Source organism: Seriola lalandi, unplaced genomic scaffold, assembly GCF_002814215.2.
Source record: "Seriola lalandi dorsalis isolate HSWRI2012SDOR001 ecotype SW California unplaced genomic scaffold, Sedor1 jcf7180002054559, whole genome shotgun sequence".
NCBI classification, from domain to species: Eukaryota; Metazoa; Chordata; class Actinopteri; order Carangiformes; family Carangidae; genus Seriola; species Seriola lalandi.
Genome location: NW_019525112.1, coordinates 472,418 through 486,315, shown reverse-complemented (window position 1 = coordinate 486,315; position 13,898 = coordinate 472,418). Strand labels below are relative to the sequence as shown.

Genomic DNA, 13,898 nt, shown 5'->3' with positions numbered 1-13,898 from the left:
GTCTGCCCTGTATCTTCAGAATTTCACTGGGAAGTTCTGGCTTATTTCTTCTGACTGTTCCCAACATGGTCAGCTTTCTCTTCTGAAGTTCATCTCCAAGGCGGTAGGATGTAAAGAAGTTGTCACAAGTGATGTTATGACCTTGCAGCCCTTCTGGGTCAAAATGACCCGCAACATAATCTTTGTATACAAACTCTGCACAGACACTCCACTACACCTCAAAGTGTCCAGATTTTACAAACCAGTTCATGACCCTAGATGAGGAAAAGTCACCAAATTTCATGAAGGAAAAAAAAGGATAACCAGTACTTTTGTCAACACAAAAACTGAAACGGTCAAATTGACCCTTAACATAATACGAGGGTTAAGAATTATGGAGGTCATTGTGCTATTGGGAAACTTCAATATAGCAGGAATTCTTTGTAGCCTTTGTGAGATCTGTGCCATGGTACAACCTCTGAGTTCTGCAGGCAGTCCCTTCCTCCTCATGGCTTGATTTACTCTCATATGCAACTTGAACAAAAGGAGGAAACTGCAGGCGTCATCTGTTCTGTGGAAACAATTGACCTTTTGCATTTGCTAGAGTTGGGAAACAGGAAAATATGTTGTTATGAAATGACTTGAACATTTAATCAATTATCAAAGTTATTGTCAATTAATTTTTGTTAATCAACTAAAAGATCACTTGTTGTTTGAACAATAAGTGTATGGTGTTTTTACTTGAAAAATGACTCGGCTCATTAACTGATTATTAAAGTACTTTTCTCAATTAATTTCTGTTAATGAACTAACTGATGAATCTATTTATTTCAGCACTGGTGAAGTTCACAGCCACACAAGGAATCTACAATGGGCCAACGAAGGAGAGTGGCAGCTGTGTATAATCCTTCATCTCAGAGAGTCTCTGGAGCTCCTGCAGAGTATGTCAGAGTCTGTGGCAGGAAGCACAACATCTGCATGGTGTCTGACTTCTTCTATCCGAATATGGGAGGAGTAGAAAGTCACATTTACCAGCTTTCCCAGTGTCTGATTGAAAAGGGACACAAGGTGGTGATTGTCACCCATGCCTATGGCAGGAGGAAGGGTGTCAGGTATCTGACCAATGGACTGAAGGTCTACTACCTCCCCCTGCAGGTGATGTACAACCAGTCCACAGCCACCACCTGCTTCCACAGTCTCCCACTGCTGCGCTGTGTGTTTGCCAGGGAACGCATCACTGTGGTGCATGCACACAGCTCGTTCTCCGCCATGGCCCATGATGCACTATTCCATGCTAAGACCATGGGCCTTAACACGGTATGTGACTAATTTTAAGCCAGATCAAACATTTTTAAAAAAAATCTTAGTATCTACTCATGTCTCTGTGCTACAAATGATAGAAACCTAAAGAGTATTGTCATTTACAGGTGTTCACGGACCACTCACTGTTCGGCTTTGCTGACGTCAGCTCTGTGCTGACCAACAAGCTTCTGACTGTGTCGCTGTGTGATACCAACCACATCGTGTGTGTGTCGTATACCAGTAAGGAGAACACAGTGCTCCGTGCAGCACTGAACCCAGAGATAGTGTCTGTTATTCCCAACGCTGTTGACCCTACAGACTTCACCCCTGATCCCTCCCAGCGCCAAGAAGACAGGATCACTATTGTTGTCATCAGCCGTCTCGTCTACCGCAAAGGTACAGAGAGTTAGACTTCGATATTTCTGCTGGTCAGTTCACGCTGTAATCAAGGCAGCAGAGGGGTATGGTGAATAGTACAATACCCTTTTTTTGGGTGGACATAATTTCAGGCCTCAATTTGGCATGAATCATTCACACTTTATTTATATGGCACATATGGTACATTTTAACAGAATACAGTATGTTTGCCATTAGGTAACTTGAAAAAACATGCAACATGTATTGCCAATATAGTTTGTCTACAAGAGCGCACTGACAAGTTATTGTAATGCTAATGTCACAAATGCAGCCTATATCTTTAAAAATAAAATTCGAGGGATTCTCTTCAAAAAATGTTCATGTTTTATGTTTATTGTTTTTATCTTAAAAAATAGGAACATATATAATTATCATGTTTTTTTTAAACACTCAAATATCTACATGCATGTCAGCTTCACAAATCCATAAGTGTCGTAGTATAAGTGATGCATTACATTCATTGTGAAAGCAAATTTTTGCTCTCTCTTATTCTGATAAGGAATTGATCTTCTTGGTGGAATAATCCCAGAGCTCTGCCTCAAACATCCAGATCTGCATTTCCTAATTGGTGGAGAGGGACCGAAGAGACTCGTGTTGGAGGAAGTGAGAGAGAAATACCAACTACATGACAGGTACTACTCATATTTCCTGAGAATATTTGTCAGAGAGAGGTATCTTAAACCTCTTTCTGGATATGGTCTCTGTCAAAACATTTCATAAAGAGATCAAGTCATGAAGAGAAATCCTATAAAATGGCTCCATTATGTTGAATCTCAGGTATTACCATTGCGCCAGGCACATTTTCTGTTGACTGTTGACAACGCTGTTTAGCATATATTTGTTTGTGCAGAAATGTTTGTAAGCAGCAGCGATGTGTATGGAAATACAGTGAGTTGCTGCATTTCTTTTGTTTTGACTGTCCAGGAATGAACCCATGAAAGCATTCTGGCATAGTCACACATTGGGTTTGCTTGTGAACGTCATATTACATTTGCCTAACTTCTTTCATTTGGAACATTGCAGGGTGCGACTGCTGGGGGCTCTGGAGCATAAAGATGTTCGTGGTGTTTTGGTGCAGGGTCACATCTTCCTCAACACATCGCTGACAGAAGCGTTCTGCATGGCCATCGTAGAGGGAGCCAGCTGTGGACTGCAGGTCTGGTGCTATTCATGCAATAGTTTAAGGACAGGAAATCGTGTGTCATGGAGGGCAGAGAGTGTGAGGGATTATAGTCCAAAACCAGGCAACTATTTTGCTGATAACCGAGCTTTCACTGGAGAAGAGTAAATTGATCATTAAATTCACCTAATGTTTTTTTTTAATCTAAGTGAAATCTTGTACTCTTTACTTTATGTGATACAAAATTTCACACAGCTTCAATGAGTAATGATTGTGAAAGCTGCACATCTGTGTTTACATTTGCTTTCTGAAACTCATTCTAACACAAAAGCAGACAAAACATCTCTTTTTCTTTCTCTGTTCCTAAGTCTCGCTCTCTCTAAATTTGGTTTCATTTGATGTCGCAACAGTTCTTGGTCATAAGCATTCATCTTACTTCATGTCGCAACACAAGGCAAAAGTGAATATATATACAATTCTGCAAAGAATGTTTACACAATACAAATAACCACTCTCACCAAAGGAAATAAAACGGCAACAAAACAAATATTTACAGTCCTTGAAGCCTATTGACCTGAGTAGAATTGCTGTCACAGTGGAAGACATTAAAATGTTATTGTGACAGATTTCCTGTGGGTGTGTATTTGATAGCACTTAAAAAAAACATAAATCTCACAAGGGGGAAAAAGGGAAGAAGCATAGCAAGATAGTGAGAGGAATGAGTGGAAAAAAAGTCAATCACGTGATGGGGTAATTCTGACCTGGTCTATCTTAGAGGAAGAGAAAGCAATTATGTAGACAAAATTGCTATTACAGAGTAAGGCTAGAAAGAACATTACTGGTAAATGTGGTCAGTATCATTTATAAGGCAGTAAAGGTCTCCTTTGGGATAACCATGAGGCCTGTGTGCTGAGTATGCAAAGCTCCGCTCTTTTGAAATCTTTAGAACAAGACTCCCTCGATGAGTGTATAGTCAGCGTGACCCATGTATTCAGAATAAACATAAGTATGAGAATAAGATCCAGGAGTGATCGTGTGTGTGTGTGTATGTATTTCTACAATGTGTGCATCAGAGTTTTGTTTTATTTCTAAGGTGGTTAGCACTCGTGTTGGGGGCATTCCTGAGGTGTTACCTGAGGATTTGATTACCTTGTGTGAGCCCACTGTTCGGTCGTTGTGTGCTGGTCTGGAAACAGTCATCGCCCAGCAGCGGTCAGGCTCTTTCCCCTCCCCTGCCTCCATCCATGCATGTGTGAAAAACCTGTACACTTGGAGAAATGTTGCAGAGAGGACTGAAAAGGTAGGTTCACCAACACCAAAACCTGCCATTTTTTTCTCAGCCATATCCTGTTGGTATCACTTCATTATGCATTTTCACTGGATCATGTGCGTGTATTTGAGACCTTCTTGTTTCAGTATTCATTCTCTTACAAACTAAAGCTAACTGCAACTGAAGCTTTATGTTAGATTTAGGAAGTAAACACAACTGTAATCTGAAGGTAATTACAGAAACCTGATTTCCACAGTGAAAGTTCTTCATGGGGAAAGATGATCTCTTGGCCACGTTATGCGTAATCAGACTGTAACCCTTAAACAGGGAAAGAATGGCTGACAACTGACTAACTAAAGCTGAAGCTGATACTAAGTTTCCAGAGATTATTTGTCATAACAGCACCATCAGCCCACACACGCACGCACGCACGCACGCACGCACGCACGCACGCACGCACACACACACACACACACACACACACACACACACACACACACACACACACATACACAGAAAATAAAGAAGTGTCCTGTATCACTTGCATGGTTAGAATAAGAAAGCCTTGTTTTCCAAATAAGGTGTGAGTAGAGGAGAAATCTGATTACTGACCTGATGAACGTATTCACAGACGCATTAACCAGGTTACTACATTGCATTGTAAACAGGTTTTTTGATTTCCTGTGTAACCTGGTTTCTCTGAGTAACCCTTTTTCTTGTGAGCATGTAAATGTATTGATTCAAACCGCTGAGACTACACACTGAGTGGTGGATGGTGGATTGTTTGTCGACACTCATCATTGGGTTTTCCCTCTCAGGTGTATGACAGAGTGGCTGGAGAGGAGGTGCTTCCTCTGGACAGACGGTTACGGAGGCTGAGGGCTCACTGCGGCCCCGTCGCCGGCTCCATCTTTGCATTTGTAGCTGTTTTGGACTTCCTCTTCCTGCTGCTCCTACAGTGGTTGGTGCCAGATCGGGTAATGGATGCCGCTGTGGATGCCACCGGCCCTCACGGACTGTGGAGACAGGAAACAAGCAGTAAAAAAGAAACTCACTCTAAAAGTGCCACTTCATCATAGTTTCCACTCCACAACTCCACCTCACCTCTAGCTGCTTATATGATGTCATGTGTCGCCTTTGTGGTGCAGACTGACATTTTAACTATTGAATGCTGAATGTGCTTGTGGTAACCCCAAACATTGTTTACATTTACTTAACAAAGGGACCTTGTGTGAAAGCATTTTATCTGATACTTGGAAGGAGTGTTTTTATTTTTATAATTACTGATTAAAATGTGGTAACTGTGGTATCAGTCCTTGAGGCTTTAATAGGGAGCTGTTTCATTTGGAAACCAAAGTATAGAAAGCACTTAACAGAGGGAGTTAAAGGGCTGGTTAATTGTATACTTACTGTTGCATTGTACAAAACTGCAGTAACTTGTTTTCAGTTTTCTTTTTGTGATGCTGTAGATCAGTGCAAAAAGTTTGATTTGTCTAATTTTTAGACCACAAACTTCAATCCTCTGTCTAATTTTTTTCTCCTCAACAATGTTTCATATTTATATGGGAGTTTTTTAAGATGATCATTTGACTCCCAGACAGTCTGCTCTGGAAAATAAAGTGTACTTTCAAATGATTCATCCATTTTCACGTCATTTTATCTAGATTGTCTGCAGCCATGCAGCAGTTTTATCTTCTAGAGACCATTACATGAAACAGTAGGCCCAGAAAGACAGTGGAGGGCCACTTTCTTAGAATCAGTCTTACAAAAGTGATGGCTCTTGGGAATGAAGAGTGCCAGACAAAACACAGAGTAGCTGTGAAACAGGAGGTGATAGAGATGGGATGGCATAGCTATTCAAGGCTAACAATGTGCATTTGCATAGCGCCATGGTTGGAGGCTCAATCATACCTGCAAAAAAGACTTGTTACATGTCTTCAGGTAGACAGAGATAACTGTTAGTAGAAACTGATACTGTTCCCTTAGCTGAGAATATGCAGCCATAACAGAAGACGGTGCAGATCCACACTTAACAGATTTGGCAAGATGAAATACGGTGCACTGCAGTTGTATCTCCATCTACAGTGTGAAACGTGCTTGTCCCTCTGTTTGTAACTATAACTATTTACGCACATTTCTAAGAGCTTTATTCAAGGTGTACCAGTACAGGCCCATCCCCACAGCCATTGATATGCACAAACTGTAGACTATATCCGTGGACTGGGATGAGGGCGGGTGGGAGGTGGTAATGTGGAGGAGGTGTCCAAGAAACCAGATAAGAAAGGGAGGAAGGCCGACTTCAGGATTGTGTATCCGACAGGGCGAGCTCAAGTCGTGGACAGTCGTGGAGAAGTCTGCTGTTGTTTCATTTTCATCATGGCTGCTGTTCAAACGGAGGTTTCCCTGTGCTCACAACCTTGGCAGAGGCTCCTGTACATCTATGGGGGGCTGCCATGCAACTCGCTGATGGCTGGTAAGTGTTTTCTTTGTCTATTTGATCAATCCAGCTCAGTTATTTTGTGTTTTCTGAGAAATATTAAGCTCATACAACTGGACTACAGTTCTTATTTCTTCAGCAGATTTAGTAACAGTGTTTTGGTTTTGCACATCTTTACATTACGCAACGAATACGTGTGTCTTCATGGTGTTTTTGAAAGTTACAATTTTGTAATCAGAATTACAGGTTGGTTGAGAACAGAACACTTCGCATGCAAATGCTATTGACTGGCTCTGCAGTAGCCAACAAAGCCCTGAGTCTGTATTGTTCAGACAGTTTGGTGTATAGGGTTTGGTCAACCCTGAAAAACCAGATAAGCATATTCAAATGAGGTCATCTTAACATTTCAATGAACTGAGAGGAAGATCACTTGGGTTTATCTGTGAGTTTTCTGAACATGGAGACTTTCCTGATCTTATTCTTTGTGTGTCAGACTCCTGGTCGGACAGGACTCCTCTCCATGAAGCCGCCTACCAGGGCAGACTGCTCCACCTGAGAAGCCTCATCGCTCAAGTAAACTTAACATGGGTCTCTGTTAATACTTGCAAGTACACTGTCCACACATGAAATAAAAACCCTCTCATCTTCCCTGCAGGGCTTCCATGTGGACACACTCACCATGGACAGAGTCTCTCCCCTCCATGAGGCTTGTCTCGGCGGTCATTACGCTTGTGCCAAGTTCCTGTTGGACAATGGAGCAAATGTAAGAAACATGGTTTTTGTTTTTAGGGTGTTTATGACAAACAACTATTCAATACGAAAATTATTTAATGCACTGACCCTCCTTCATATTACATATGGCTTGACTAGTTGTCCAACAGGAGTGATGAGTGCAATGTTAAATCACTGGATGGATTTGTTTTAGAGAGATATTGATTCAACTATATGATGACTTTGGTGGGTGCCAGTGTATTGTGTTATACAGAGAAATGTTTTTAATATTTTATCCACCATGTTTATATCAGTGAGGGTAGACTAAACGATAGAAACACCTCTCATTATAACCCAATAGTAAGGTGTACCCAACCTATCATCATCCTACTTCGTCCATTAGCATGTAAACAATATATCAGCGAGTGTTTTTGTGTTGTTGATGTCATATATTTTTGTATGTGTCTGTGTTATTCCTGATAAATAAGTGAACAAAGTGAGGAAAGTGCAGCTCTTTTAGGAGGAGCATCATCAGTTTCTTCACATCTCCCTCCATAGGTGGAGGCGGTATCAACAGACGGCGTCACACCTCTCTTCAACTCCTGCAGCAGCGGGAGTGCTGCGTGTGTCAGGCTCATCTTGCAGCACAATGCCTCCATCGGCACCACCTACCAGCTGGCATCACCCATCCACGAGGCCGCAAAGAAAGGTGTGTATGTGTTAATGTGTATGGGTGTAAACTTGGCAAGATCTGTCACAGCTCAGATTCTCCTGCAGTGTTGTTTCTTCGTCAGATCACAGAGAGTGTCTGGAGCTGCTGATGTCCTACGGAGCTCATATTGACATGGAGCTGCCGGTGGTGGGGACACCGCTGTATTCCGCCTGCATGGCTCGGGCCGCCGCCTGTGTAGAGGCGCTTCTACACTCAGGTAATGTAATCTGTACGCAAACAGCCGTTTATCCCTTAAAGAGATTCATGCTTTCAGTATAAAACTCGAACATCCAGGCACTACAGGTTAGCTTTTGTTTGATTTGCCTCTAATTTTAATTATGGAGTAATTTCAAGATAGGGCTAGTGCTGAATATTTCTCATTGCCTAGTCTACAACATGTGAATATCACAAACGGCAACAATCACCTGTTTTCTACGGTGGCCCTGACAGTTCAAAGCACTGCAACTTAAAAAAAAAATCTGAAAACATCTTCCTCAATTTGAGAACACACGTGCTGCAAATACTCACAACTCAATGGAAGTGTTTCCTGCGGATACAAGCAGGCCGGGCACACACTTGTTGTTCAATGACCAATTGTGACTGATTGTAGTTAAAAGCATTGAACAATAAGTGCGTCCCCAGTCGGGTCCATCACCTTTTCGTGTCCCCTCGAAACACTTCCGTTGTGTTGTGAGAATTTGCAGCACATGTGTTGTCAAATTAATGAAGCTGTTTTCTAAATGTGTTTGTCTATTTGCATGTATTTCCTTACGTTGCAGTGCGTCAAGCTCTCAGGGACACTGTAGTTCTCAGTAACTTCAAGGAAAGATATTATCCTTCCTGTTTTCTGCTCCTTTCAATTCCTCTTGCATTGCATAATCCTTATAATAGACGTCATTTACGAGTTGTTAACTTCCCTATTACGTAACAAGAACTGTAAAAACAATATTGTCCATATGCGCCCGGAAGACCATTCACTCTGTGCGATTATAAACTGTGTTGTATAAAATGTGCAAGTAGCATGAGTCATAATAGCAAGACTGACAATTAAGTGTTAAATTATGCATCCTATAATTTCATGAATCTTGTTAATAAAATAAGTTTGAGCTGCATTTATTAGGCAATTCATTGATTATTCGATCAACAAAAAATCAATCTGCAACTATTCTGATAATCGGTTATTCATTTTTGTCATTTTTTAAAGCAAAAATATCAAATATTTGCTGTCTCACATTTGAGAATTCGATGTTTTGTTTGTCTTGCATGATAGAAACCTGAATGTCGTTGGGACTATTGCTTCAGACAAAACAAGATATTCAAAGATGTCTTTCTGTGCTGTGGGGAATTATAACATTTTATAGATAAAACTATCAGTAAGTTAATTAAGAAAATAATTAGATTAGTTGAAAATGACAGAAAATTGCAGCTCTAAAATAATTAGATATGGCTGGTTCTTTTTTTTTCACAGTCTACTCGCCACTCGCAATTTCACAGTTCAGAATAGCACGTAATGTTTATGGAACTTGCAGATATGTCAATGTAATTTGCAGAACTGATAGATGTGGCTGCAAATCATCAAATATTATTCAAAGCTCTGCTCTAAGTTCCCATCTTTTCATGTTTCCATTAGTGACCAATTTTCATTCTATATAGCTTGTTTGTTGTATTAGTTTGTTTTGGTTTTTATGGTCTTAATCACATTTGGTTGCTCTGGTGTGGTTCTTTTTCTGCTTGTGTCCACGTGTAGGAGCAGATGTTCGGATGGGGTGTGGGCAGGACAGTCCTTTACATGCTGCAGTTGGATGTGAAGGAGCAAACATTGTGGACCTTTTGCTGGACTTCGGGGCAGATGGGTGTTGTAGGAACGCAGAGGGAAAAACTCCGCTGGATCTGTCAACACCAAACAGCGCAGTGAGAGCTGCACTGCAGAAAAGAGGTGTGTTGTAAAGTAGGAAGGCTCTTGTATCCATGTTACAGAAACAACCAAACACAGATTTATTTATTGTGACAACTTTGCCCTGTCTCCGGTTGCCCAGGTCCCTGCTCTCTGTCACAGCTGTGTCGGTTCTGTATTCGCCGAAGTCTGGGAAGGAGTCGTCTGCACAGGACGTCCAGCCTTTTCCTTCCTCACAGTGTCCAAGACTTTCTTCTGTACCAGTGAGACACCTCCACCCTGCTTGTGAGGCTCTCTATGTGCCACATACACTAATTTGTCCTTCCCCTTTTTGCTTTGTGACTGACTTATGAGGCAAAACATGTGAGAGGGCAAAGGCATTCACATTCAAAGAATGATGGAGTTTTCTCAGGCTTATGTATTTTATAATACGGTTCCTTTTAATAATATGATAATTGCCATTTACGTTTTATTCAAATGAAATATTTTGGATACAAGTGTTCAGAAGTTCAGAGATGTGTTGTATACATATTGTAATGACTGTATCAGGTTTTGTATTTTTATACTTTTAATGAAGAGCTTTCCATTTGATGTCCTCGGATTTTACTTTATTCCAACATGTTTTCAAAGGGAGATTCCAATGATTTTACACATCAATATCACAGGTGTTGGGGAGTACTACTGCATATGTGAAAACAGGTATATGAAGTCTTTGCCTCTAGAGGGAGCTGTGTAAAATCTGACAGTATTATAGGATTCTAGATGCAATGCTAGATCTATGGAGTGCTCTTTTATGATGACACTGATACTATAATGTTGGATCTGTAGGTCAAAAAAAGACAATGGGATGCTGTGGATCAATATTAAAATGATGAAGAGGTATGTGATGCGTTTTAAGTTGCTGGACTTACAGAATAGGTATAAAAGAAACAGGCGTTGTTTGGAATATGTCAGTGCTTATGCACAGGATATGATTAAGGACTGAGGGATTTACATGACAGCAGTTTTGGGATGATCAGCAAATGAAAATCATGATTGTCACACACATTGTAAAGTTTTCAAATCTATATTTTATCACAACTGTTTATATATCTCTTGTTGCTTGATGCATTGCTTTAGCCTGGTCGGACTGGAATAAACTGCTTTACTCTCAGAAATACTCAATGTGTAAATCTCAACTTTTGGAGCCAATTGTCACAACCTTTCAAACATAAATGAGTCATAACATTCAGTAATCTGTTAGTGTCGTACTAAAGGAAAATACCCTCGACAGCAAACTGAATAAACTTATGTCAGTTTACATAAAGACATAATGTTGGTGTTCTCTCATAGCAACAGTTTTGCAGACATTGGACTGGCTTGACTTACACAGTGGTAATGGAGCATGTGGCAGTGATGAACTTGCTGATGAATTTATTTACTTTCAACGCACAACTTAAATGTTTAGTGTGAAATGCTCAGTAGTAAATGATGTTGTGATTAATGTTAGTGTTAGTGTTAGTTCGTTAGTGCTTTGAGAACTGTGTTTTAGAAAATGCTCTTTGGCAATTGAGAAAAACAGTAAGGAGTAAAGATGTTTTTCAAGAAAACATCGAGCACACTGGATTTGTCGGTGTTGTTCAAGGGGAATTAATATATCCCGTATTCAAATGCCATCCTGAAAGGTCACCTCTGCGGAGTCCCGAAAAATCTCATTTGAGCTGATTTAACTTGACGTTTCTTTACCAAAACAACAAAGAAAAGCCTCAGCTATCAGCAAAAGTCCTGAAACAGGAAAAAAAGAGGGATATATGCTGTGATCTGTATGCGTGTGTGTGTGTGTGTGTGTGTGTGTGTGTGTGTGTGTGTGTGTGTGTGTGTGTGTGTGTGTGTGTTGATGGATTTCGGTGGTGAATGCTGTAGCTGTGAGACAATAATGCCACTTAGAAGAAAATCCGTTTTATAGCTACACAATGACTTTTGAGTTTGTTGCACACAGAGGACACATTAAATTAAAGAACTTGGATGTTGACATTTTCTGTGAGGCCAGTGCTCACAGTGGGGGACAGGTTACATACAAAGAGAAATTCGTAAGACTCAGTGCAGTTTTATGCTTCCAAGAATATAATTTCATAGCTCAGCTTCAAGCTCCAATCAGTTGATCTGCTCCATGGGAAAAGGTCAGTAGAGCGAAGGACTCTGCTGCGTATTTGACAGACTCTCCTTTGTGATAAAAGTTATTTCAGATAAAAGTTTTATTTACTTTTAACAGGTGAGAGTTCATAACCACAAAAGCACATATTAATGGTAAAGATGATATAAAACAGCAACAAATTTACTTCACAGTTCTGTCATTTGCACGTGACTAACGGTTTTGTCATAACTCATGACTACACTGTTAAACTGCATATCACCAATATGTTACAAGGACTGGAACAATCTGTAGATTAATTTGTCAATTAAATTTAATCATCAGTAAGTTTAATTATCTGTCAAGGAACAAGAGTCTACAGCCATGCTGGCAGTTCAGTGAAGCTGAAAGGCACCATGGTGCTTCAAGCTAAATGCTAATGTCAGCATGCTAACAGACATTCAGTGTCTTTACATGAACTGGTACAGAACTGGTCTTTCTTAGAAACCAGGTTACTCAGAGAGCCCAGGTTACGTGGGTCCATTTTAAATCTTAATTTTGCATGATAAGAAGCTAAAATATGCTAAATAGCAATTAGCACAAAGTATACTAAGATAAATGGGAACACAGTGAGTAATTTTAGAAGATTTTAGTTATAAATCCCAAGCACTGGAAAAATTCTGAACTTGAATTTATGGTGATGAATTATTAAGATCCATCCGGACGGGACCTTGAACGTCTGTGCACATTCTCATGGCAATCCATCCAAAAATTGTTGAGATATTTCACTCCAAAGTGGTGGTCAGGCCGACATACAGCCACACTGCTATCAATGCTAAATATTCACAGTTTCCTGCTTTAAAAAAAACAAACAAAAAAAACAGCAGAAATTGCTTCTTTGCTTTTATCTGTTAATCTCTGTGTCCCAGAGTTCACTTACACATCACTGAGAAGTTAAACCGCAGGCGGTCTGCAAAAACAAGAGTTTCAGGTGTTGTTAAGTTTCTCCGTAGACATGTTATTAAGAATTAACAAATAGTGTTCATACATTATAGCCTATAGAAGCAGAGCCACCAACAAGCACCATCATATTTAACAGGAACATCTGTATGTACACAATTTGTAACATTCGGCAGTTCTTTTAATAACTTAGCATTTGACAAATATATTACCAAACTTATATAAAACTCTTCCAGTGCACACAATAGCAGACTATTCTCAGTTTGAATATTTTACAACCACTGAACCCTAAAATGTCATAGGAGCTTTCTGCTCCATCATCACTTATCTGTTTTTAATAATGGCACACTGCAGATTAAAATAACACATGCACAATAAAGCTGATATCTAGCTTTTTCATGAATGGTTTCTGCCGCAAGTGACAGTTTAAAAAATGTAATTATCTTTTTTAGCCATTTACAGTCATAAGTGATACATGATCATACTCAGTTTGATTTTACATCTAAAAGGCGTCAGGTTTTACACCAAAACAGATTTAAATTACATTTAAATTTCTTATATCACATTTACTTGACAGGGAACATCTACAAGAAAGATCCATCTCAGCTGTACCAGTGTTTTCACGAGAAGCAACTTCCCTCTGTCGTGATTAAATTTGTCTTTCAACCAGTAGTTTTGTTTTAGAGCAGAGATTAAATGTTTCTCACAGAACCTTTAAGTCTTACTGCATCACTCTTTGTTTTATGTGGGAAAACAAATTAATGAGAAGTGCTAATTAAAATTAGTAAGACATAATTCAGGAATGAAATGGCTTGACAATGAGGACATTTGGTTTTAACTGTGTCCATACATTATACTGAAGTTGACACCTCTACATCAGAGTTAAACATGTCGTCCACTGAAATCGATCTGAGAAAAGAGGATCAACATGAAACCAGTCCTGCTGAAACACAGATGTTACAAGTTTATGAAAACAACAGATGCTT

General features: G+C 39.9%; 2 protein-coding genes across 2 annotated transcripts; both read left to right on the top strand.

The window, feature by feature from the left end:
- Positions 1-621: 621 nt before the first annotated feature.
- On the top strand, positions 622-5,723 carry piga (phosphatidylinositol glycan anchor biosynthesis, class A). The gene is made up of 6 exons (XM_023415788.2): positions 622-1,296; positions 1,407-1,677; positions 2,198-2,330; positions 2,722-2,854; positions 3,912-4,118; positions 4,907-5,723. The coding sequence occupies exons 1-6, from the start codon at positions 850-852 to the stop codon at positions 5,165-5,167; spliced, it is 1,452 nt and encodes a 483-aa protein (XP_023271556.1). The 5' UTR covers positions 622-849; the 3' UTR covers positions 5,168-5,723.
- Positions 5,724-6,379: 656 nt separating this feature from the next.
- Positions 6,380-11,002, top strand: asb11 (ankyrin repeat and SOCS box containing 11). The gene is made up of 7 exons (XM_023415845.2): positions 6,380-6,561; positions 7,019-7,098; positions 7,181-7,288; positions 7,795-7,945; positions 8,031-8,165; positions 9,696-9,884; positions 9,985-11,002. The coding sequence occupies exons 1-7, from the start codon at positions 6,465-6,467 to the stop codon at positions 10,107-10,109; spliced, it is 885 nt and encodes a 294-aa protein (XP_023271613.1). The 5' UTR covers positions 6,380-6,464; the 3' UTR covers positions 10,110-11,002.
- Positions 11,003-13,898: the final 2,896 nt, after the last annotated feature.